Genomic DNA, 22,749 nt, shown 5'->3' with positions numbered 1-22,749 from the left:
TTTATCTGTGTGTCTAGATTGGTCCCTTTTCTTTCCTGCACAAGAGAATTGCTTTCAGACTTCCAAGGAGAATGAAGCCAGGCTAGAAACCGGAGTGGATGTGGGAGAGCTGTTCTCCCAGGGAGTAGAAAGAGCCACAGGGTCTCTGTGCTTTCTGTTCCTGTGAAGCGCAGGACAATGGTTTTGTCTGCTCCAGTTATAGCCCTGGGGGCTACCTTAGGGACTGCAACTAGCATCCTTGCCCTCTGCGGTCTCACCTGCTTCTGCAAATGCAAGCAACCTGGGAAAGGACTCTCAGAAAAGGACCAAGAGGAGGAGACGGAAAATACTAAGCCCAGTGTGCTTCAGCCAGTCCAGCAAGTAAGACACAGTCTCTAATTTACTCAGTGATTTTTCTTTAAATGCAGAGGGTGGGAGTGTGACTTCCCTGTTAGGCTACTCAGCATGTGATTTTTGCTGCCTGTTTATCTGCTTACGGTGTTCAGGATATAACAACATGCCAGTGGGAGGAGGAGTGAGGGGAAAAACAGAGATGAGCTGGGTACCACAGAATTACCGGAGCAGGAGACAGCTGCCACGGAGCCAAAGAGAAAGCTGCTAATGGCAGAAACAGGGGATGAGGGCTGGAAATGCTGCTTGGTAGTAAAAATAGATCAAAAAAGAAATAATTCCCTAAGAAGAGAAGACTGGACTGTGCCAGGTGGCACGCAGCATTGTGAAGAGGAGATGGCTCCTGCTGAGATCTTGTATAGCAGCTATTTAATTCTATTCACAATATCTCATAGTTCCTGTAGGATAGCTCCCTGTCAACAGCTGGTTTCTTGTGAAAACCTTCCCTCCTCCTCCCTCTTCCCCTCTAACTGAGGGGATTAATTATGTGTGAAGTTAAAACAAGGCATTGAAATCATAATAAAAAGCTAGTGAGAATCTAGATTGTGATGACTGGACAATCTCATCACACTGCAAATTTCTTTTTCACTTACTGTAAAAGCAATGTGGAGTATGGATAATGTCAGGCATCCCTATGTGTGTTTTCATTTTTGTTAGAATCCAAACAGCCTGATTTACTCCTGAGCTCAGTGCAAGAGGGAGCTATGGGAATTATAGAACACTTCTAATATACTTATTAATGGCAATCTCTTCTCCAAAGGGAAGTGTTTGATGATTTCCTCGGTCAAATGTGGTCTTTAGCATGAGCTATAGCACCAGTCAGTCTCTGAAAGTATTACCTGTTGGCTGTTGCTCCTGATATTTGCATGTGCCTGTTTTCTTTTTCACTTTGACCTAGCCATTCAACCAAGTGTTATGCCATAGTAGCCCGTTCCGAAGGCCTGGCTCCATTGTATAATGTGCTTTGTTTGCCTTTTAATTATCAGAGCTATTATTTTTGTGTTCTTAAAGAGTGTAGCACGAGTCCTAATGGAACTCCTCTGTAATGTTTGTAATTAAATATTCAGTCTTTCCCTGGCTTCCCCTCTTCGGCTCTTAGTAGAAAAGAACCTTGGGGTGCTCGTGTTCCTCTTGCAGTTTATGCTGAGGAAAGATACCAAATCTACAAACAGTATTGTAAGAACTGCTGCAGACACAGAGAATGGCAGATTCTTACAGATCTTGTGATTGCTAGAGGGGGGAGGAGAGGTGTGGGAGGATGGTTAATCCACTGACCATGGATTAACTTCTGCATGAAGTTTAGGACTTCTCAAGAGATTGCTGCTAATTCTGAGTCTCCCTCCATGAGCATGGTGCATAACTCTTAATACCCATTTGCATTTTCCTAGGATGAATTTCACCTGCTATTCTGCTTGACAGCCTAGTCATGCCCCTTTCCAGGCTCCTTTCTTGTCTTTTCTATCCCATACAGGGCATTTGCTAATACCTATATATAAGAATGTAAAATAATGAGGAGATTTTTCCAAGTTCACCATTAATGTGAATGAAGAATGTGTAACTTTGACTGCCATATCACTTTGCATAGCAATTTTTTCTAGCCGTTGTCTGCAGCAACACAACCCACAGACAACTTTACCATCAGGTTCTTTCTATGAGAGTTTGATGTTGTAATCTCCAAGTCTGGAAACATCTCAAATCTTGATTTTAACTCCATCCTTGGACTGGGCTTTTTTTTTATTTTCTTTTATACAGCCTTTTGGGAAACATCTTGGAAAAGTGTTAATTCATCCTGGATCTTGTCCACAGGGATGCTATCTTGTTTGCAGGACTGAAATAAGCACTAAGTCTCCATAATGTTCAGCTAAGCCTCCAGTACCCAGCAGCTGTTCAGTTATGGTCCTCACAATACATCTACATTCATCAAGTTTTGCCATGACTTAATCCATTATTTGATAAACAGGGGATAAAATGATTCAACCTGCCCTAAATGTGTCATTATTACCTGCATGATTGTATTCTTTCAGCATTGTAGACTTTTTAATTTGATGTATTCCAAAGTTACTGGCTTTTTGGTTTTTTTTTAAAGAAATCTGAACATATTATAGCAGCCGAGTGAACATTCTGTCACAGAAATGTGCAAAATGTTCTTAGTTTGCATATTCCATATGTTTAGTAATTCTTTCCAATTAAAATAATTTTCTTGCCAGGAACATGAATTCTTCTATGCTCTCACTGATTCAGAATCAGTCTCTATACCTTGAAGAAATTAATCTCAATTTGAGTTCTGAGCTTGTGCAATTTTATTATCTCTATGTTTATAAATTGTTCTGCTGGGACTTTTTTTTCTGACTACATTAGTACACAGTATGTCCTAGTCAGTGTTGGACACATTTAATTATTGAAACCTGTCAGGGCCACTGATTCTGATAAACACAGATGACAAAAGAAAGATGTAGCAAGTCTGCATTTTGTTCACTTGGCATGTCTCCCATGACAGTGATGCTTGTATTTGCTATAGACAGAGGCTCCCCATGGGCATGCCCTGCATACATGAGGAGGAAGAGTTCAAACACAAACGTACATCTACAAAACAATGAGAAACTGCAGTAAATTTGCGAAGTCTCAGCAAAGCCTGAGGAATGAAGATTCCTAAAAACATCCATCAATAGCAACAGTCTGGTGCTTTGAGTGACACTGGGCAGGGACACGGAAGGATCATTTGCAGCCTCCTTGCTCCTTCTGGTTTACTTGCTTTTATGTATTTTTGCAGAACTATCTGAACTCTTCTGCTCGTGTCTTTATTTAAGACACAACTGCTCAGTTGCAAAGGGAACTTCCATAGGGCACTGCTATGTAACTGGATTAGCACACAGCACTTGGGAAAAGAGCTGGCAGCAAAGTAATAAACAGAGGCAGATGCAGTTGGAAGAGGGGGTGGGCTAGTCCCACTGTGCTTGCATATGCCTCTCGTCTCTGATTCTGCAGAGCAGACAGACAAGAGGAATATTTAGACCCAATGGAGTTCTTAGATACTGTGTGCTGATGGATTTCCTGACTAAATACCTGACTTTTACCAAGAGGAAGAAAAGATTGTACTAACAATACGTCAAATTTGGGTGGTGTTTTTCATCCCAAAGGATCTGGAAGTGCTTTGTGTGCTGGCAGCACAGAGCAATGCAGGCAGGAGGCTCTGGTGTGTGGCCAGTGAGGGGTAGGACAGCAGTCTGGCATAGCAGCTTCAGGAGAGAGAACAGCAGAGGCTGACCACCACGTCAGGCACTGTGTGTGTGCTGGATACCTCTGCACAACAAAAGTAACCTGCCTTTTCTAGCTGCTGTCCAGTGATTCCTCACGTATTCTGCTTGGTTGGTTTGCTTTAATTTTAGAAGAATGGAAAACTGCACTTAAAGTTGGGACGAATAACTTCACATTTCCTAGGTATTTTAGGACTGATGAGGCTCACATCTCTGTAAGATGGATCTCACAGCCCCACACTGTGTAATTTACATACTGTCTAAACTCAACTGAATGCTAAGTGAGGATGGCACACAATGATGTCTTTTTTTCTCAGCCAATTTCTCTTTCAAAACCCTTAGAATTAGGCAAGTAAAAATGCTACGTTGCACAGTGTACTTCCAAAAGACAGGTGCACTGGCTGCCTTCAGAAGATGGAGTCACTGGCCTAATTACTTCTCTATCACTGCCAAGTGTATGCAACCAGGATCTCCACAAGCAGAAGATGACTAGGTTAACATCCAAGACAGTCCTCTTTCTTCAGCTCTCTTTCTTGAGAGGTAGCTATGCTTCCTCTGGACATACAAGCTGGGACCAGGAAATCCCAACACAGACAAGAGTTTCAGGGCACAATCAACATTCATTATTAATAGGAAACAATAAGACTAATGAAAACCTTTAATTACAGTTATGAACCTTTTGTGTCTCACCTTCAATCTTGAGAAAAAGTAGGTTCACGGGCAGTAGGTTGGAGATAATCCCACTGCACAATTATCAACCAAAACAGCTATTTTACTCATGGTTTTTGTCTTTCATGTTCTGAGAACATTCATAAAATCTATTGCAAGGGTTGGGGTCATTTGCTTTTGTTCTTCCCCATTGATGAATCCAAATATAAATGCGTCAGGAATGATTTCAGTTTTAAGAAGGCAGAATCCTTTCTTGGGACATAAGCAGAAGGAACTGTTCTATTCCACTAAAATATATATATATATTTTTGTTTGTTTTGGGACAGTGGTAATGCCTCTTCTGCCAGCCTTTGCTTGGACTACCTGAGCATCTTGCAGGTTCTTCTGCTCATCCCATGTTCATGATTCAGCAGGGAATTGAAGTGTTAAGAACAAAATCAGACATAAATCCAAATTTCAGTCCTGTTATAGCAGAGGGAAAATGTTTGTCTGATGGTCAGATGAAGCTCCGGTCCAAGAACCAAGAGGGTGAGATGACCTCTGAATCAACTACCCTTGGTTTGCCAGTCCAGGGCACACTTGTTCAGCTAGTTCTCCTTAGTCTTCTTGCACCATGGACATACATATTCCAGGTCTGATTTATGTCTTTGTACTCTTAATGCTTACTATATACTCACCCAAAATATTCTGGGTTCTGTGACATGGCTGTAGCCTCTTGCTCTTGGATTTGACTTCAAACACCAAGGTAAAAATTGCCATATCTTAAACAAAGCAAAATTAACTTCATGGTTAATTTCTTTGCTAAAATGAAAGGATTAACTTATGAAAATATTAATGGGTATCAGAACAGAGGAAAAATCAAATTATAAGAACGTATCTTTTTCTTATAGTAATCAAACATCTGTAGAGGAATAAATCTGAAAAGAAACATGCCAAGCAGAAGGTATCAGTGTTGGCAAGAAAGTCTCCAGACATACAGGCAGTGGCTTCTACAAGCCAAATAAAAATGGTGGCAGGACTGACCAGAGGCACAGCTTTTTTCTTGTCTCAGCTCATCTAACATTAAGAGAATTGGAGGAATTAGTGTAATTAGTGCAAGGTAATAAACAAGGTTTTAATTTTCAGTTCAACGTTAAGAAAACCGCAGAGCCAGTCCAGCCTCGAGCACTTCTGAAGTTTCCCAACATTTATGGCCCCAAACCAGAAGTAACTTCACCTGAAATTGTTAACTACACACAGTACTCTCTGAAGACAACAGAAGAACCAGCTACTGGAAAGCATACTGCTTTGGATGAGAATAGGATGAAGATACAAGTCAATGAAGAGCTGTTTGTTCTCCCTCAAAACGGTAGGAGCTTTTGGTCTTCAAATTAACAATTGCTTTAGGGGGTGTAGATCTGTAATACTTCTAAGCATAATGTGATTGTTGTTAGATAAATAAATGTGGAAGTGAAGACATGGGATGTTTTTCACTTTCCTGTCGTGAACACTCTGGGTCTTGTTTTCAACACATCCTTTTGGCAGAAGGTGGTCATGGAGCTCCTAAGGACAAGCTGTAGTTGTATCTTGTTGAATTTTTTTTTTTAACCCAAACATCTTTAGTTTGGGTAATCTGTCTCCCTGGTAGCAGACATTTGGTAGAAAAGAACATTTAGTATAGTTGTGCTGAGAGCAGTAGCCAGAGTATGTGGGTAATATCTGGCCAAAATTAGGCAGAGTATCTCCTCCAGGTCAAATGCTAGCTGTCCAGCAACTGTCCTTGTCAGGGACAGGGGCGTCAAAACTTCTAATTTTCTCTGCTCCTTTATTTCCATGGTTTGGTGAGATGTTCTTGGCTTACTGTAATGTGCAGTGAAACTGAAGGCTGACACTTCAAAGGTTTTTGCCAAACAGAATTCCTGTTTCCCAGCCAGACCAAAGGGTAACACTCCAAATCCTGTAACATAAGATTTCTGGAGCCTGAGAGAAAATGCAGTCATAATTATATGCATCTGGCAGCATGTCTGGTATTCTTCCATACTGATTTTTAACTTCATAGCCATTCTTAACAGGATAATTTACTCTTATGGTTACCATTTTAATAAAACCTTCCTGAAGGTTTGCCAGCGAGACAACACCATCTGCTATTATTTTAATTGAGTACTCTTTTTAGTTCTTTTTAATTTTTTGAAATCACATTTTTTCCCTTCTGGAAGGACAGTTGCTACCTTTACCCCTCCAGCTTGAGGCTTGTGAGAATGGAAGAGAAAGTACCATGGGAAACAGATGCACTGGAGGAAGAGACTGTCTGAGCCACATCCTTAGGTGTCAGGGAAAAGACTATAGGGTGGAAAGGATGAAAGATGATGGCTGTATTTAGGCTAAAGCTTTATATAAGTGTTGGTGTAAGAGCCTCTCTCCACTGCTAATGGCACAAGCAAGTTTCCTTCCTGCTCTGCCTGATTTTATAGCTCAAGTGTTGCTAAAATTAAGCAAGAATTGTTGCATTCTACTTTTGATGCCACAATGAACTGGTCTGAACTGTGGCTGAGATTTTTAGGAGGAAGTGTGTTGGTCCCACTATTGTTTTCTGTGTGAATCAGAACTGACCTTGCAGATAACAGTTTTGGATGACAAAAGTCTCTGGCTTCTCTTTTAGTCTTAGCAGTTGTAAATGCTTTTGTAAAGCAACTTGCTTTATTTCAGTATCAAATACATACTCAGCTCCAAAATCATGCATGGAGAAACTGCCTTATGGATTCCAAAATTCACTGCCTTCAGCGTGCTCAGGTGCTATGGAAATGGATGTCTTTTGAATGACAAAGACTTTGCTGTTAAAATGTTAAAAAGCCAAACAAAATGTTTAGAGCAGTCTGACCTAATGCAGAGCTGCACAGCAGTTCAAGAGCAGACTCACATTGTCATTGCAGAGAACATAAGATTTAATTTACTAATGCCAAAGAAAAAAAAAACAACAATATAACAAGAAATGAGCATCATTTGGACACCTTGGTCTAGTCATAAGGTAAAAGAGCAAGTGTGTGAACCATCACAGAGCACAAGGTGGTGGAAAGCAGAAGGCTTGTCCAAATGCTGTAGAAAGAGCTGGAAGTGCAAGTAAAGAGAGCAAAAAGGATGTGTGATGATGGAGGAAGAAGGAAAATAAATTATATTCCTGCATACCAAGTGCAGAAATAGTGAGACATTTAGAATAAAAGTAGAGTCAAGAGAAGGTGGATTTGTTGTGAAGAGCTGCTCGCTAAAGGGGTTATTTCAGTTCCAGGTGTGGTAAAGGACGTGTGTGTCACGGAGCACCTGAAGCCCGAGCGGGCAGCCAGCGGTAGCCAGGCGCCCGAGCTGCACTACTCGCTGGGCTATGACCCACAGCAGGCCCAGCTGCACGTGGCCCTCCTGCAAGGTAAGGCACAAATCTCCCTGCCTGGACAGGGCAACACGCCTGGGGATGGTGCTTACACACAGCTCCCCTCCTCTCTTAACACCAGCGGGGATCCTCAGGACCACTGGGTGTTTCACTGGCTCTGGGCTTGCAGGACAGGAATACCTGTCGATGCCACTGCTTGAAGAGAGGGCATGGCTTAGGAACAGTTGTTTGTACAGCTTTGTCAGGAACCAGGATGGGCTCCTCCTGGTACTTCCAGATATGGTACAAAGCAATGTCTTCTTTTTATTTTTTTCCTTTGGGGGCAAGAGGAATGGGGTTACTATCTCCTTCCTCTCTATACCTTTCATTCCTCAACCCAATCCACTCCCAACTGCCTTTTCCTCAAGTTGAGTCAAAGCCTGAGCTGCAGATACCAGACTTATTTTGAGAAAAGTCCCTCTGGCAGTGCCTGGCCAGGCTGCCAGGCTCTCTGTCACTCTCTGACAACTGTAACAGCTCCTCCACTCAGGGCTGGAGCATCATCAGTTCCTCTGGGAGAGTAAAATAAGCTGACTGAATAATTCATGCACAGCGTAGATCTCTGTGGAAACCTAATCAAATCACACCCTCTGAGATGAGAATTGAAAGGGTGCTGAATGCAGCCACAGCTGTGGGTCTCCTGCCAGCAGCAAGCCCACAGCTGCCCTTCAGGATGGCCACCCATGCCAGCTGGCTGCCACCCTGGCACTCCTGTGCACAGGACCTGGCTCTGCTCCCCAGTGCTGCTCCCCTGAGAACCAGGAGAGCCCTGTGACCCACGGCTCCTGGCCACTCAGGAGCAGCTGTCCTTGGACTGACTGCAGCAAGGACAACATCTTTTCCGTCAAAGCTGTGATATTCCATGACCCCTTGGAGGAGGGTGTGTTCCTCTGCTGCTGGAGAAGGAGTGCAATTCTGTTGATGCAGCTGAAGGAGTGTGAAATGCCATTCTCACTCTAGGCTTTTCAGCCTAAAAGGGATATAAAATTAGGGATGAATGTTTCTTGACACAGGTATTTTGGGCTGTGGGACAGCTTCTGATGGATTCATTTACCAGAGGTTGCACCAGCAGAATACAATAACCCTTAGACATATCCTACATTGGCCTGGAGGGATGGATGTGTGCCAAGGGAAGCTCTATCCCATCTCTGATGTCTGTGACTGACCTTCCTGCTTTTAAAGTCATTGTAAGAAGCCTTTTTTTTGTGTGTCAAGGTAAAAGTAAATGAGAACTGCCAATCCCTCTTTCATGCTGCCTCATTTCAGTGCTGCTCTGCATCTTTCAACAGAATGTGTTTCCTTGATCTCAGCTGTTGCTCTCCCAAACACTGGTAGCATCTGTCTGCAGTGGCACAAGGACAGGGACGTTGTGCAGCCTGAGGAAAACACCACAGCATGGGCTCACAGCTTAATCTGCCCCCATGCAGGCAGGAGCAGGGATCAATGTCTGTGCAGCTGTTTTATTTGAACATGAAATAAGCGATTTAGGCACAGATACTTCAGGGCTGTCCTTTGTGAGAGGTCCTTACCATCCATCTTTTCCAGCTATGCATGGCAGAATGAGTGGGGACCAAGATGCTGGCTGCCACTGCTACATACTGGGCACACTGGAGAGCAAGGCTGGTATTGCTGAGGCCCAGACAGAGCTGAAGAAGAAGGTACTTCACACCCTTTGGGAGGAGGTGCTGCGATTCCCATTAACAGAGGAGGAGATGCCAGGAGGGACACTGACCCTCACCCTGAGGAATTGTGACAAGTTCTCCAGGCACAGCATTGTGGGGGAACTCAAACTGAACCTTGCTGAAATGGAGGAATCCTTTGGGAAGGCCCAGTGGGAAAGGCTAAAGAGCCCAGAGAAGGTATGGATTCAGCCTGTGTCAGTAGTTCAGAAATCTTAATGATTAAGAGGTTGGACAAGAGAAGCTCTTTTCCTAGAGAGGTGCACAAGGGTTGGTGGCTTTATTTGTTTAGAGGGGTGATGTGTGACTGCACAGATCACTCAGCACAGCTCTGCACTGGTCTGTAGCTCATCATACCAGGAGCCCTTCTGTCTATTGTTCCCAGCCCTTCATGTATCACAACTCCCTCAACTCCTCCCCAATTACATGACAATCTGACGCTGTCATCTGTAATTCAAATGCTAAGCCTAGAAAAAGGTGTGTGAGCTTCTGAGAATTAGTGATACAGGACCAGAGTGGCAAGAGCTGAAATATCACAGAGTGCCTACAGAGCCCTATGGAGCAACTCTGCAAAGCTGGGGGTGGTAGGGCACCCCAGGGAGCCTTAAGCTAGGACTGAAATACATTGTTGGGACTGGAATGCTGGACTGAAGGACACTTATACTTACTGGAATCAATCTGGTGCTATCTGTTCTGGGAGATGTCAAAATATCATTCATTGCACTGTGTTGTTTCCTTAAACATCAAAACCTTCCTTTCCTTCCTTATCTGCATCTTGACAGTTGCACAGACAGGAAAAATAGAGGGAAGAATTCCAACAGTTCTTGAAGTGGGTACAGGGGATGCTTCACGTGCACTAATTTCTTGCACATTTCCTCAGGAACCTTCTCCCTACCATGAGCTAGGTTGTTCTAGCAGCAGCAATTCACTTATCATGGCAGCAGGATGCTGCTACTGCTGCTGCTGGTCCATCACAGCAAGTGGCACCTCTTGTAATCTGCTGTGGTACGGCTGAGCAATGCAAAACAACACCAGCACCGCCACTACGCACAATGAAACAAATTATTGCCTGTCACCATCAGGGGTGAGGGCTCTCCGCTAAGCTGGCTGCAGACACAGAGTACAGAGCTGGCATTTCTGATTTCCAATAGTGCTGATTTACCTGATGACCACTCAAATACTAACGGGATTGTCCACACTAAAAAAAAAAAAAAATCTGTCAGGGACAGAGGCAGCAGAAACAAACGGGTGGCCTGAATGAGTTTAATAAACTTCAAGTATGAGGCTCAATATTTACCTAATAGATGTAACCCTCCCCCTCTCCCCCCATCCTGAAGCATCTGCTTTTTTATCAATACCCAAGAATCAGCCTATTCACAGCAATGATAAGTTGTTACTCCAGTGCACCTGATGGAGTCCTGATATACAGGGAATTCTGCCTTGGTCCAGCTTCACAACCACACACAGAAAGAGGACAGCATTCATTTCTTCTCCAGGTTGATAGCACAAGGTTAACACCAGCAGAACTGCTGAACAGTGCCCCAGTTTGAGCTGAGGATGTGCAGTGAAAGCTGAATTTGCGTCATCTGGGACCTGAGAGAGCCAACCATTGCACAGATAGCTTATGTATACAGATCCTGAATCATTCATTGAGAACCAGAGAGGGAGGGAGTGAGGAAGAGCTGATCAAAAAAGAGGAGCTATTTTTGACGGCATTCACCTAGGAACAAAGTTACTGAGCTTTGCCAAAAGTGTGACATTTCCTTGAAATGCCAGGAAGGGCAGAAATTTCGTTCTTACCTTCCCAGTAATTCTCCCACACGCAGGGGAAGGAGGCCAGAGTGGAGCTTACAGCTAACCAGGTAATGCAATTAGCATTCAGGAATTCACTGAGTCCTGTGAGCAATGCAAAACGTAGATACTGTAGACTGATATCCTTGTCTTCCTTCCCTCCCACTGCTTTGCTAATGACAGTGATGATAGTGGGTTGATGATAGTGTGTTCTTGCATAGCAACTTCCTTTTTGTGATTTCGTGCTGTCCTGCACGTAATTCATTGATGACCCCTTGTTGCTTCTTATTCATGTTGCATAGAAAGACAGACTGAAGCTCTGATGGTTGAATTTGCAGGATTGTAGGTTATGGATTTAATAGGAAAAAAGAAACAAAGAAAACAAAACCCAGAAGGGGAAGGAAAAGTACCTCTGGTTTGGTCTGATCACACAAAGCTCCAGCAGAGACCAACCACTGTAGGTTTTATTTTCATCTGAATACAGGCTGGACAAAAACTTGATCAGCACACTAGGAGCTAGAAAATCATAAGATGTGATCCAAGTAGGGTGTGAGTGTTTGTGTGTGTGTGCACATCTACAGAGCCCCACCCCTCCCAATCTCCACCGCATCAGTCTGTGCCTGGAGCTACAGGAACCAAATTCTATCACCAAGAGCTATAGAATGAGACCTGCTGAGATGGAACGGGGGTAGATAAACAAGAGCAGTTTATGACATGCCCAAACTCTGGGTTTGCGTTGAGGTAGTGTTTAAGTTTGTCCCTCAGTGTTCAATTATTTTGTAGTGGGCATACAGGCACTTGAAACTGCCTCTTTTTATGTGGGCTTTGCTAATGCCCACTTCAATTTAAGACAGGATTCATATAAGTGAAATGCATACAAGTCCTTCATTGCTACCTGAGTGCACGAAAAAGAGATTTACTTGGGCTGAGTTGGGATTGAATTTCAGGCTTCCTTGCTAATGGCCTTCCACCTGATTTGTGCAGGACAAATTAGTCATTCGAACCAGACAGCGATGACAGCCATGTTTTCTGGAGAGGCAATCAGCTCATGGAGAGCATACAGGGGCCTGTCCTTGCCTGTTTTGAGTAACTGGTTGAAAACTTAATTTGAAATATTTATGGCTCACTTACTAGCGACATTGCAGAGCTCAGAAATAGCCTGGAGAAGGGCTGTCTATCCTCGAGGATGTAGAACATGGCTCTAAGGAGCCCAGAATGGCTCTGTTGAATTGGCATTGGTTTTCTGGGACCCTTTTGGGTCATTAACCTCACACTAAACCAGATTTCTGTCACAAGCTCCCACTCACTGAGAGAATAACTACTCCCCTTTTGTTCCTTGCCGTGGGCTGTCAGCACTGCACACAATGGTGTGGGACTTCTTCCCTGCTGGCTCCGAGAAGGAAGTGGCATTATGCTCTTACAGGAGAGCAGTGGTGGTGTGACTGTGTCCCTAGGCTTTCCCCTCGAGGGCTGCTTGTCCAGGGAAAATGGAGGGAAGGGAAAAAGGGGGGGAAAAAAAGGGAAAAAGGGAAAAAGGGAATAAAGGAAAAAGGGAAAAAGGGGAAGGGAGTCTACCCCAGGGGAAGCAGGAATAGCTGCTCACAGTCCTGATGGAAGGCAGGTGGGAAGGAAAAGTAATGTACTGTGCCCAGCTTGTTGAGGATTTCAGCTTCAGGATGTTTCTCATATTAAATAGGGTGTCAAGGAAGGTGTAGATCCAGCTCCAGGTCAGACTCAGCCCCAAGCACCACCTCTGCTGTCCCAGGGAGCCCTACCCTCCTGCTGGGCAGTGCAGGCTGCAGGCTGAGTCCAGTCAGAGCCTTCTGGGAAATGAAGCACCTGAAACCAAAACTGAATTACAAACAGCAGTAAAAGGAGTAGTGGACATAAATACGGGGCAGTTAGGTGGTCTCTCAAAATAGGAATTTCTGACTATTTGCATTGTATGTCCGCCCCAAATCTTCTTCTGACTAAATATTCCACTAAAAGTTGATGTCAGGAAGCAGTTACTTTCCAGTGACATAAGGATTCAGTAACTCACATTATCAGAGCCTTATCAGTGGAGGAGCCTTCTCAGGCATTTTTGCCAGGTTTGTTCTCATCCAGCATAACTGGAAAGATCTCCTTTTCAAAGACAGAGAGACAACTTTGTTGGTCCATAACCTTCCACCCATCAGTCTTCTACAGTTGTTTTCCTAATGTTCTGGCCAAGATTATATAAAAAATTAACCTTTTCTGTGTCTCCATTTCCAGGAGCCATCCACAGGCCATGGGGAGGTTCTGCTCTCTATTAGCTACCTGCCAGCAGCCAATCGCCTGCTGGTGGTGATTATTAAGGCTAAAAACCTCCATTCCAAGCAGTTGAAGGATCTACTTGGCAGTGGTGAGTCTTATAGCAAGGAAACAGATATTGTTGTTTCTGCGATTATGTAAATCTAGAAAGTAAGTGGGAAGGGTGAAGTTTGGCAGGAAAAAAAAAAATAGATGTCTGGCTTAGAAAGCTAAAGAGATTTGAATAATTTCTAAAAAGTGAAAACCAAAAACCCCCTCAATATTTCTTCTGCAGGGACAGCACCTCAGGAATGAAGCTGAGTCAAGGGAGATTTAGGTTGGTCACAGCACCAGCCTGATGGAGTTCAAAAAGTGTTTGGACAATGCTCTCGGGCACATAGTGTGATATTTGGGGGGTCCTCTGCAGACCCAGGAGCTGGACTCCATGATCCTGATGGATCCCTTCAAACTCAGCCTATTCTAGTCTAGTATAGTCTGTTTGTTGCATGCTCATTGACGTGGTGTCTCTCTCCCCTCCCTCCACAGATGTTTCTGTCAAGGTGACACTGAGGCATCAGTCACTGAAGCTGAAGAAGAAGCAGACCAAACGTGCAAAACACAAGATCAACCCTGTGTGGAATGAGATGATCATGTTTGAGGTGCCTCATGAGCTCCTGCGTGCCTCCAGCGTGGAGCTGGAAATGATGAGCCAGGATGGAGCTGGCCAGAGCCATGTGCTCGGCAAGTGCAGTCTGGGCTTACACGTCACAGGCACAGAGAGGAACCACTGGGAAGAAATGCTGAGGAACCCTAGGAAACAGATAGCCATGTGGCACCAGCTCCACATGTAGGCTCATCATGATTACTGACAAGATTCCCATCCTTCGCCTCCATGAAATTGCTCAGCACAGCACTCTTACTATACCACCCTTCTCTGACCTTCCTGCCCATTCTAGCCCAGGAAACTGTCTTGAAAATGTATTTAAAGGACAATCTCTCACCTAATCAAGTGGGTGTCTCCAACAAGGAGTTGGCTGTCTGGATGGCTTAAATTAATTACATTTGCCTGCCCACTGTCTTGTCTGAGAGGTGCCTGTTTCTGTAGAGGAGCAGAGGGGAGCAATGAAGAGCAAAATTATCATGGAAATGTAAGCCCTTCATTGGCACCTAGAGCTGTCACCCCAGTCCCTTGATGAGTGTTGGCTCCATGATCACAAACACACAACTGTTTTATCAATTACTGCTTTTCATAATACAAGACTGAGAAATGAAGACCAGAGAACTGACTGTCATGGCATGCACAAAGAATCAGTATGAAAAACAGAGTGGAGCCAAAGTACAGTAAATGGACACCTAGAAAAAGATACAGAATGCAGAGAACAGAGGAAGAAGAAAGGGAGAGACAGCCAACACCCTCATCCTGTGCAGCCTTTGAAACAAACACTGCCGAACAAGAAGTCAAATACCTTCCTTTACATTTATTTCCTGGAGAATTTGATTCTTTGTATTTAAGATTCACGAAAACTGCTGAAAACATGAATGTTTCAAGATTCTTTAGCAGAATACCTATATTGTTTATCTTTCTATGGTGTCATCCAGGAAGATCCTAAATATGGACAAAAAGTTATTGTTGATGTTACCTCCAAAAACTTGGACCAAATCTTTCTGTTTACTGCCATTGTGTCTGTTTGGGTTTTCCCCAAGTTTCAAATATGCTAATTATATTCCAGACAACATCTAAAATTAGGCAAAAGAAGTGGGATCATTCCATACCTTAGCAACTGATAGATGGTTTTGGTTTGACAATTAACTATTGCACTCAAATCCTCATACCAGCATTACTCAAAGACAATGCTAATTAATTGCCATGTATTTCATCACGTCCAGACAGAAGGAATTCACCAACCAGACAGACTCTACAGGGCTTGTTTTTCGTGTGCACTTTCAAGATTTGATGTGGTGTAAATGTTACTTTTGACTGTCCTTATTTTTGTGTCTCTAGTGGGACTGAAAGTATGGCATTGGCAGTGATAATGTCATGACCCTATAAGCACACTGCTTGTCCTACTACTTTTTTTCAAGTAGTGGACACAACTTTAAGTGACTTCCATGGAGACAAGGCATCCAAAAATCTGGAAACAGAACCATATCATTTGTAGCCCTGAAAATCTCAGAGAGCTTCATATTTGCAGGGTCAGATTGCCCCTTGTTTAAATCAAAATATTAAGCTTAACTTTGCCTAGTATCCATCCCATTCTGGTGGTACAGTCAAATAAGGCAAGCAGCTTGTCAAGGGAAGGCTGCCATCCTGTTGGCAAAAGGAAAACACCTTTGGAGCACCAAGCACAATGGATTATGAACAGGGAAATGAAGTTCAGCTAGAAGTCAGTGACTAGTGGTGACTGGGGCTGGTCGTGAGACTGACAGAGTTTAGCACCCTCATAATTCACCTAGACAATGGTGCTGAGCATGGCCTCAGCAAAACTAGGAGTAGTGATTGATACACAAGGCTGTTGTGCTGACATTCAGAGGGATGCTGAGAGAAATGCTGGAGAAATGGGCTAACAGGAACGTCCTCAAATTCAACAAGGAGAAGTGGAAAGTCCTGCACCTGAGGAAGCGCAACCCCTTGCAGTGCAGGGGTAAAGGCCAACCATCCATAAAGAAGCTTTCCAGAAAAGGACCTGGGTGTCCTGATGGACACCAAGTTGAACATGAACCAGCAGTGTCATCTTGCAGCAGAGAAGGACAACAGTGCCTTGTGCTGCAGTAAACAATGCCAGCAGGTCAAAGGAGGGTGATCCTTTCTTCAACTCAAAGTGCCCAGTGAGGGCACTTGTGGATGCTGTGTCTGTTGCTGGACTCCCCAGTGCAAGAAGGATATGGAGTTTCTGGAAAGAGTGCAGCAAATGGCCATGAAGATGTTTAAGGGACTGGAGCATCTTCTGTAAGAGGAGGGGCTGAGAGAGCTGGAACTGTTCAGATCAATGTGTACAGATACCTGACCTGGGAGTGGACAAAAGAAGATGGAGAGAGACTCTTTTCACTGGTGTCCAGTGACAGGACAGGAGTCAAGGTCACCAGCTGCATTGTAGGAAATTCTATTTGAGCACATGAAAAATACCAAGAATAAAACCTTTTTGTACTGTGAAAACAAGTTGGCAGGAGAGGTTGTTGGGGGTCCTCATGCTTGGAGACAGTGAAAATTTGACGTGATACAGCATGAACAACCTGCTCTAGTTTATCCCACTTAGAGCAGGGGTGAGTTTGGACAATATGATCTCCAGAGGCCCTTTATATCCTCAGCAATGCTATGATTCTGTGAAGAAACTAACAAGGTTGATGCACACTGAAAGCTGTTAACTTTTTGTTAACTATTTATTTTGTGGGTAGTGTAGCCAGGTAAGTTACAGGATCATTTTGAAGAAAGCAATAAAATCAGCTCTGAGCAACCAGACAGACAAAAACGCTAAGTATGCCCATGAATCTTACACCCAATATTTTAATCTCTGATTTTGATCTATTGGCTAGAGGGCATGTAAACAAAAAGAAAATTGATTTCTTGTTTTGCTCTATGAGTTTTTTTTGCTAACAAAAAGCTGTGAGTAAACTGGACACAGGGGTCTAGTCGATAGTGAATTCTTAATGCTTATTGTGATCCTGATTTGCCTGTAGATATACCTATAGGTTTGGAATAATCATTGCCATGTAAGTGCAGAATTTATTGGAATGTTGGCCTAATCCACATATAGGTTCCAGGCAGCGCTGTGATTTTTTGGGGGTTAATGATAAGAAGGATAACTTCACGGTATGATGCTATTTGGCTGGCACTGGAGAGCCTGAAGGGGCAAATACTTGTCTTGCTGCCAACTCCTCTGGTTCTGCATCCTGTTTGTTTCACTGAGCCTTTTATAACATCTTGATGACTGATTGTAAACAGCATTATCTGCCTGTGCCCTGGTGATTCTGGCACACTCTGTAATAGATATCTTTCCTATGGCATTTAAAAGCATAGATCCTCAGAATCCCATGGCTCTGGCAAAACAATGTCCTCTTTTTACAGCAGACAAATACAGTATACACGCTACTTAACCACAAATCCGTCTTAGGAGCAAAATGGTGCCATCAGTGTTAATGAACGGCATTGTTTCCTCCTTTGCTGCAGTGAGATTTAATGGGAAAGAGAGAAAATGCCTACATCTTCCCCGGACGGATCATTCTTGCTGTCTGGCATTTTAGCCTGCAAAGAATGCCCCTCGCCATCGGCACAGCCCGAACAAAGGCTGCCAGGTGTCGGCGGGAGGAGGCAGCCGCTGGCCGGGGCTGACAGCGGGCACGTAGCGGGGACGAGGAATGCTGTGTACGTGTGGTGGCCGAGGGGCAGGGACAGCCAGCCGCGCCTTTTGAGCCCTGCCAACAGGAGCTGGGTGTCACCGCATTCCAGCGCAAGCCCTGCCCTCACCTGCCTGCGTGTCCCTGAGCCTCAGCACACCAAGGACAGAGGTGCTGAACTGGCCCAGCAGGCGAATGGCTGGGAATGGCTGTGGTAGGTGGCAACGTCGTGAAGATAAATCCGAGGTATTCGGAAATGCCGTTGTATCAAGCGGTTTCAGCAATTTGAGCTGTCAAAGCGTCGCTGAAGTGCACTAAGGACAGAGCCAGACAGACCCTCGGTTTTCAGCTCCTGAAGCTGAAAATGCAGGAGCATCAGCAAGCACCGCTGTGTATTAAATTTAAGGATGCTGCTTATAAATTGCATCATAAGAGAAGAAGGAAAAAAAAAACAAAACAAACAAAACAATGGGAATGGATGTTCCTAAGATATATGTGTAACCAAAAGCAGCCACAAGAGTCCCCAGTGGCTAGTTAGTGGCTGGACTGATTATTTTGCCTGCTGTAAGCATTAACATGAAGAAGCTGGAAGCCAACAGACTGTAGGGAATAAGGAAGGAGAAAAGAAAGAAACCTGGTCAGAATGAATGATCCTTTTCTCTAAAGGCCAGAATTGTGAGTTTAAGGACAGGGATTGACAGTCCCTCATCCAGCGATAAAGCCCAAACAACCAGATTACTGTAAAACAGCCTGAAAAACGCAGCTTCCCTATATTAGCCAGCTTTGACTGGGAAAGATGGTCTCCTGAGGCAGCCTCTGCTCAGAGGAGGGGGCTGAGAGGCCAGAGGAAATGACCTATGACTACACTGAGTTCCTTTGTTAAAACATAGACTGTAGCCATCTGTTGTTTTGCCTCAACTTGCCCTCAAAGCTAGGTCTTCCTCCTCAAAAAATATCTAGTTTGATTTTAAGCAATTTGTCCTACAGTAGAGGATTAATAAGCACAAATCATCAATAGTCACTAAAATATCTGGGATGTTTTAGCCTCATTACTACCCTCAGCACCCTTCCCCAGTTGTAAGGGGACTTGTTACAGCTGGTGCCCTGTAAGGGTAACATTTTTTCAGTGCAGGGTCTTCCCCTCAATTGTTGTCCCAAATATCCTTGCATGGTAATAAGAAACATGTTTGTTTTGCAAAGAGGTAATACATCATAAAGCAATGGAAAATTCCCTTCAACAGGATTGGGAAAATTTTCAGCCTCAACTATTCTCCCAGGTACTGATGGGCTTTCAACACCTTGAACAGCTGTACCTTGTATTTTGCTAGCATCTGTCATCAGTATTATCTGGCAGTAGCATTCAAAACCACTCTTTTTTTAACCCCAAAATGAAGTAGGCTGTTATTTTGGCTCTAGAATTACAGCCCAAGGTTTGCCCAGATTTTCCTGATGTTGAAGATGAGTTGACTACAATGACATTTAATAAGAACTGGAAGCTAAAGTGGCTTGGATCATGCTTCTTGCACTCTTTTGAAGGTCAGTTTGAAGTCTGATTGAATTGAAGGACAGATTGACAGCATTTTTATGTGTTTCAGAATTTAACTAGGTATTAAAATGTATTTGGTTAATTTGTTGCAAGATAAGCATGATGAGTAAATAGTAACACTCAACACTTCATATTATTTCTTCTGTTTTCAATATGTACAAGAAAAGTAGCAAAGTGAAATAGTGATTTGTGGCCTTCCAGCATGAGGGGGCTTTTCTGTTTACTTGGTCCTTTAGTGTCCCAGTGTGTTTATTGTACAGAGCCAGATATTGTTTGTCAAGACTCTATATTGTTCTCACAATCCAATGCACAAAACCAGAGCATGATGCTCAGCCATTGTGTCTAATATTACAGCACAACATGTTAAACACTGCAAGTAAATGATTCCAAGCTGTACCAATGCTGTGTCTGCATTGTTTACTCTACAGTAAGTGCCCTCTGCTTGCAGCTCATGTCAGGGGCACAGAGTGCTGGCGTGAGTCAACAGAAGATGCTCTGAAGGGTGTCATCAAAGGATGGGTGTACAATGAGAAAGGGAGCAGTCAGAAATGGAGTCCTGTCCTGGGCAAGCACAAGAAATCTATTGGCTTTTTCAGCAAGGTGGCAGCTAAAAAAAGCTCTGTAGGCTTTCCAGCAGCTACAAGGAGATTAGAGAATGGGATCTGGGAGCCAGGTTCTTCTCAGATACTAGCTCCATCTCTGGAACAAAACTAAGAAGTGAATTCAGAGGGGGGTTTTTATTATTATTTTGTTTTTCACCAGTCTCAGTACTTCCAAGCTGATGTTGACAGTACTCTGTAAACCATGCATTTTTAAGGAGGAAAACATACTTGGCTGACCTAATACCATCACCAGAATTAGCTGGTTCCTAACAAGAAATACAGATCAAAACCTGCACATAAAAGTAAAAAAAATAAAAGATTTTTGGAGCAGGAGTGGGAAGTATTTACCTCACTGACAGTTTGGGGGCACTCTCACCCATCATAGTCCGTGTTAAAACACAAGGAGAGAAAACAAAGCCAGTCTGCAGAGCCCCAGGTGGGTGCTGGCTTCACAAAGAGGGGGGTGCCTGTCAGCTGCACAGCGAGGCTGATGGCACTGAAGAATTTGCCGTAGAGATGAAGCAAAAAACTGTATTTTTGCTGCACAGTGAGCTGAACATGGGTGGTGCATCTGCCAGGGACAATCCTTCCCACCTGGGGGATTTGCACAGGGTTGCTCAGTAATTCCCAGCGCAGCATATTGAAAAGCAGCAATAGCTGTCACAGAACCATTCTTCTCTTAACCCTGCTGTTCATTGTCAGTTCAGATTTATTAGAAGCTTTTTCCCCCTACGGTATTTAAAAATTAAACTGGAACTGTCCTGTAATCCTCTGTCTGCCAAGAGAGAGTAGCACCTAATCCAGCAGCTATATCACAGTCATTGCCAGTGCTGGTCCTGAAGGTCTGCAGCCAGTTCCTCCATTTCCCTGAACCCCTGGTGATCACTGAACGGAGTAAACCCAGCAAGGACAGGGCTCCAAGATGCCCTGGAGAAAACAGATCACATCTAAAACCAACACCTACATCTCCAGACAGTTCTCCCGAACACCACAAGGTTCAGTGGTGCAGCTCTGCCACTCCTGATCCTCTGCTGCACATGGCTCCCCATCCCATCCCATCCCATCCCATCCCATCCCATCCCATCCCATCCCATCCCATCCCATCCCATCCCATCCCATCCCATCCCATCCCATCCCATCCCATCCCATCCCATCCCATCCCATCCCATCCCATCCCATCCCATCCCATCCCATCCCATCCCATCCCATCCCAACCCATCCCATCCATCCCATCCCATCCCATCCCATCCCATCCCATCCCATCCCATCCCATCCCATCCCATCCCATCCCATCCCATCCCATCCCATCCCATCCCATCCCATCCCATCCCATCCCATCCCATCCCATCCCATCCCATCCCATCCCATCCCAGGCACCTCTGCGAGGCTCTCCCACCCGTGTGTGCCCCCAGAGGTACCACCAGCATCCCCAGAAACAGGGTGTCTGGCAGCCATGCAGACAGCACACTTGTTTTTCTCCTTGATCAAAACAACTTCAAACAGGGAACTTCAGAGAGTCAAAAAGTCTAGCTAGCACATATGCTGTGCTGTGGGAGCCTTTGATTATCCAGCAGATATTTTTAGAGCCCTTTGCAAATGAGCTGTGGCTCCATTTGTGTGGCGTACGGCGACAGCTCTGCCAGAAACAGGCTGTGTGCCGCCGCAGAGCTGGCACTGCCCAGACACCTGCCTCTGCCCTGATTTAAACATCTTGGGGGGCACCTGTTTAAAGCCATGCACATGCTCAGCTGCCTGTGCTTTTCCCCTCAGGAGAGTAAGACAAGGAAGACAGGCCCCAGGAAGCGCTGCAAAGCCCCTCTGGTTATGCCTGCAAGCTCTTGGCGTCATAGGCTCTACACCTCCTGCTTCCAGGAAGAAACATGTTCAGGTTTTTTGGTAAATGAAGTTTCTAGCACCAGCTGCTAACAACAGTCGTCTCCACGGAGCATATCCAGGACACCAGCAGAGATGGGGAAGTGTGTGTCAGGCTTTAATGCTATGACAACCACTGCCGAGGAATTTTTCAATTTCCTTTTCACTCATATTGACATGAGAATCACTGGTCCTAAAAGTAAAGGCCACCTTTCGCCCTAGATCAGATGAATTTTGTGCAAGCTTCCATTCCTGATAAAAGCTCAGATAGCGCACTTTGCATGAAGGGATCTTGCTTTTAAGTTCTTGGTTTGAAATTACCAGCAAGGAGGCAGATCACTGCCAAGGGTGACTAACGAGAGTCCACAGCACAGAACTGCCTGTAGGAAATGGATCACAATGCAGCAGTGCATTTCACAAGCAGTTCTGGCTTTTTACACGTGGCTGAGCTGCTGAAAGTGAAACATTGCCCTGCCTTCATGCTGTCAATTGAGTAGCAAAGGCAAAAACCCCAGAGATGAGGTTTTCACTGCTGACTGACAGGTGCCCAGGAAGCCAAACTGAAGCTAAGCCCTGACAACCACCAAGATTTTGCTGGGCTTGCTTACTGCTCCAAAATAAGCAACTTTAAATCACTACAGTGAAAGTTGCCAGAAAATGACAAACTGTGTCTGATATGTGGTCTGCTCAAGGAAGTGGACTTTGAGGAATTCACTAAAACAGCCTTTCGTATTGGACCTTTTGGATGACTAATTTGGGGCTACTTTCACTTCTCACCCTGGAAACTGCCACTCACTTCCAGCCCTGGTGGCTACACTCCGTTAAAATTTGGAGGCATTCATTCTGAACCCAAAATTTCTGCCCAGCCCTTCACCTGTGAGGATTGATGGGTCTACATGCATGCTTCCCCTGGGGCAATTGGAAAACCAGGATTCCTTCAGAC

General features: G+C 44.4%; 1 protein-coding gene across 1 annotated transcript; it reads left to right on the top strand.

The window, feature by feature from the left end:
- Nucleotides 1–177: 177 nt before the first annotated feature.
- On the top strand, nucleotides 178–14,305 carry SYT13 (synaptotagmin 13). The gene is made up of 6 exons (XM_058830182.1): nucleotides 178–360; nucleotides 5,439–5,661; nucleotides 7,576–7,710; nucleotides 9,259–9,572; nucleotides 13,437–13,566; nucleotides 14,001–14,305. Exons 1-6 carry the CDS (start codon nucleotides 178–180, stop codon nucleotides 14,303–14,305), a joined length of 1,290 nt encoding a protein of 429 aa, XP_058686165.1.
- Nucleotides 14,306–22,749: the final 8,444 nt, after the last annotated feature.

Source organism: Poecile atricapillus, chromosome 1 (assembly GCF_030490865.1).
Source record: "Poecile atricapillus isolate bPoeAtr1 chromosome 1, bPoeAtr1.hap1, whole genome shotgun sequence".
Lineage (NCBI taxonomy): Eukaryota > Metazoa > Chordata > Aves > Passeriformes > Paridae > Poecile > Poecile atricapillus.
The sequence above is the reverse complement of the archived record's forward strand: the minus strand, read 5'-3'. Positions and strand labels throughout refer to the sequence as shown.

Excerpts from the sequence above, each read along its gene's own strand:
- SYT13 (XM_058830182.1), top strand. The coding sequence starts at position 178 with ATGGTTTTGTCTGCTCCAGTTATAGCCCTGGGGGCTACCTTAGGGACT. Across the intron at positions 5,662-7,575 it reads GTTTGTTCTCCCTCAAAACG|GTGTGGTAAAGGACGTGTGT; the intron begins GTAGGAGCTTTT and ends TTTCAGTTCCAG. Across the intron at positions 9,573-13,436 it reads GGCTAAAGAGCCCAGAGAAG|GAGCCATCCACAGGCCATGG; the intron begins GTATGGATTCAG and ends CTCCATTTCCAG.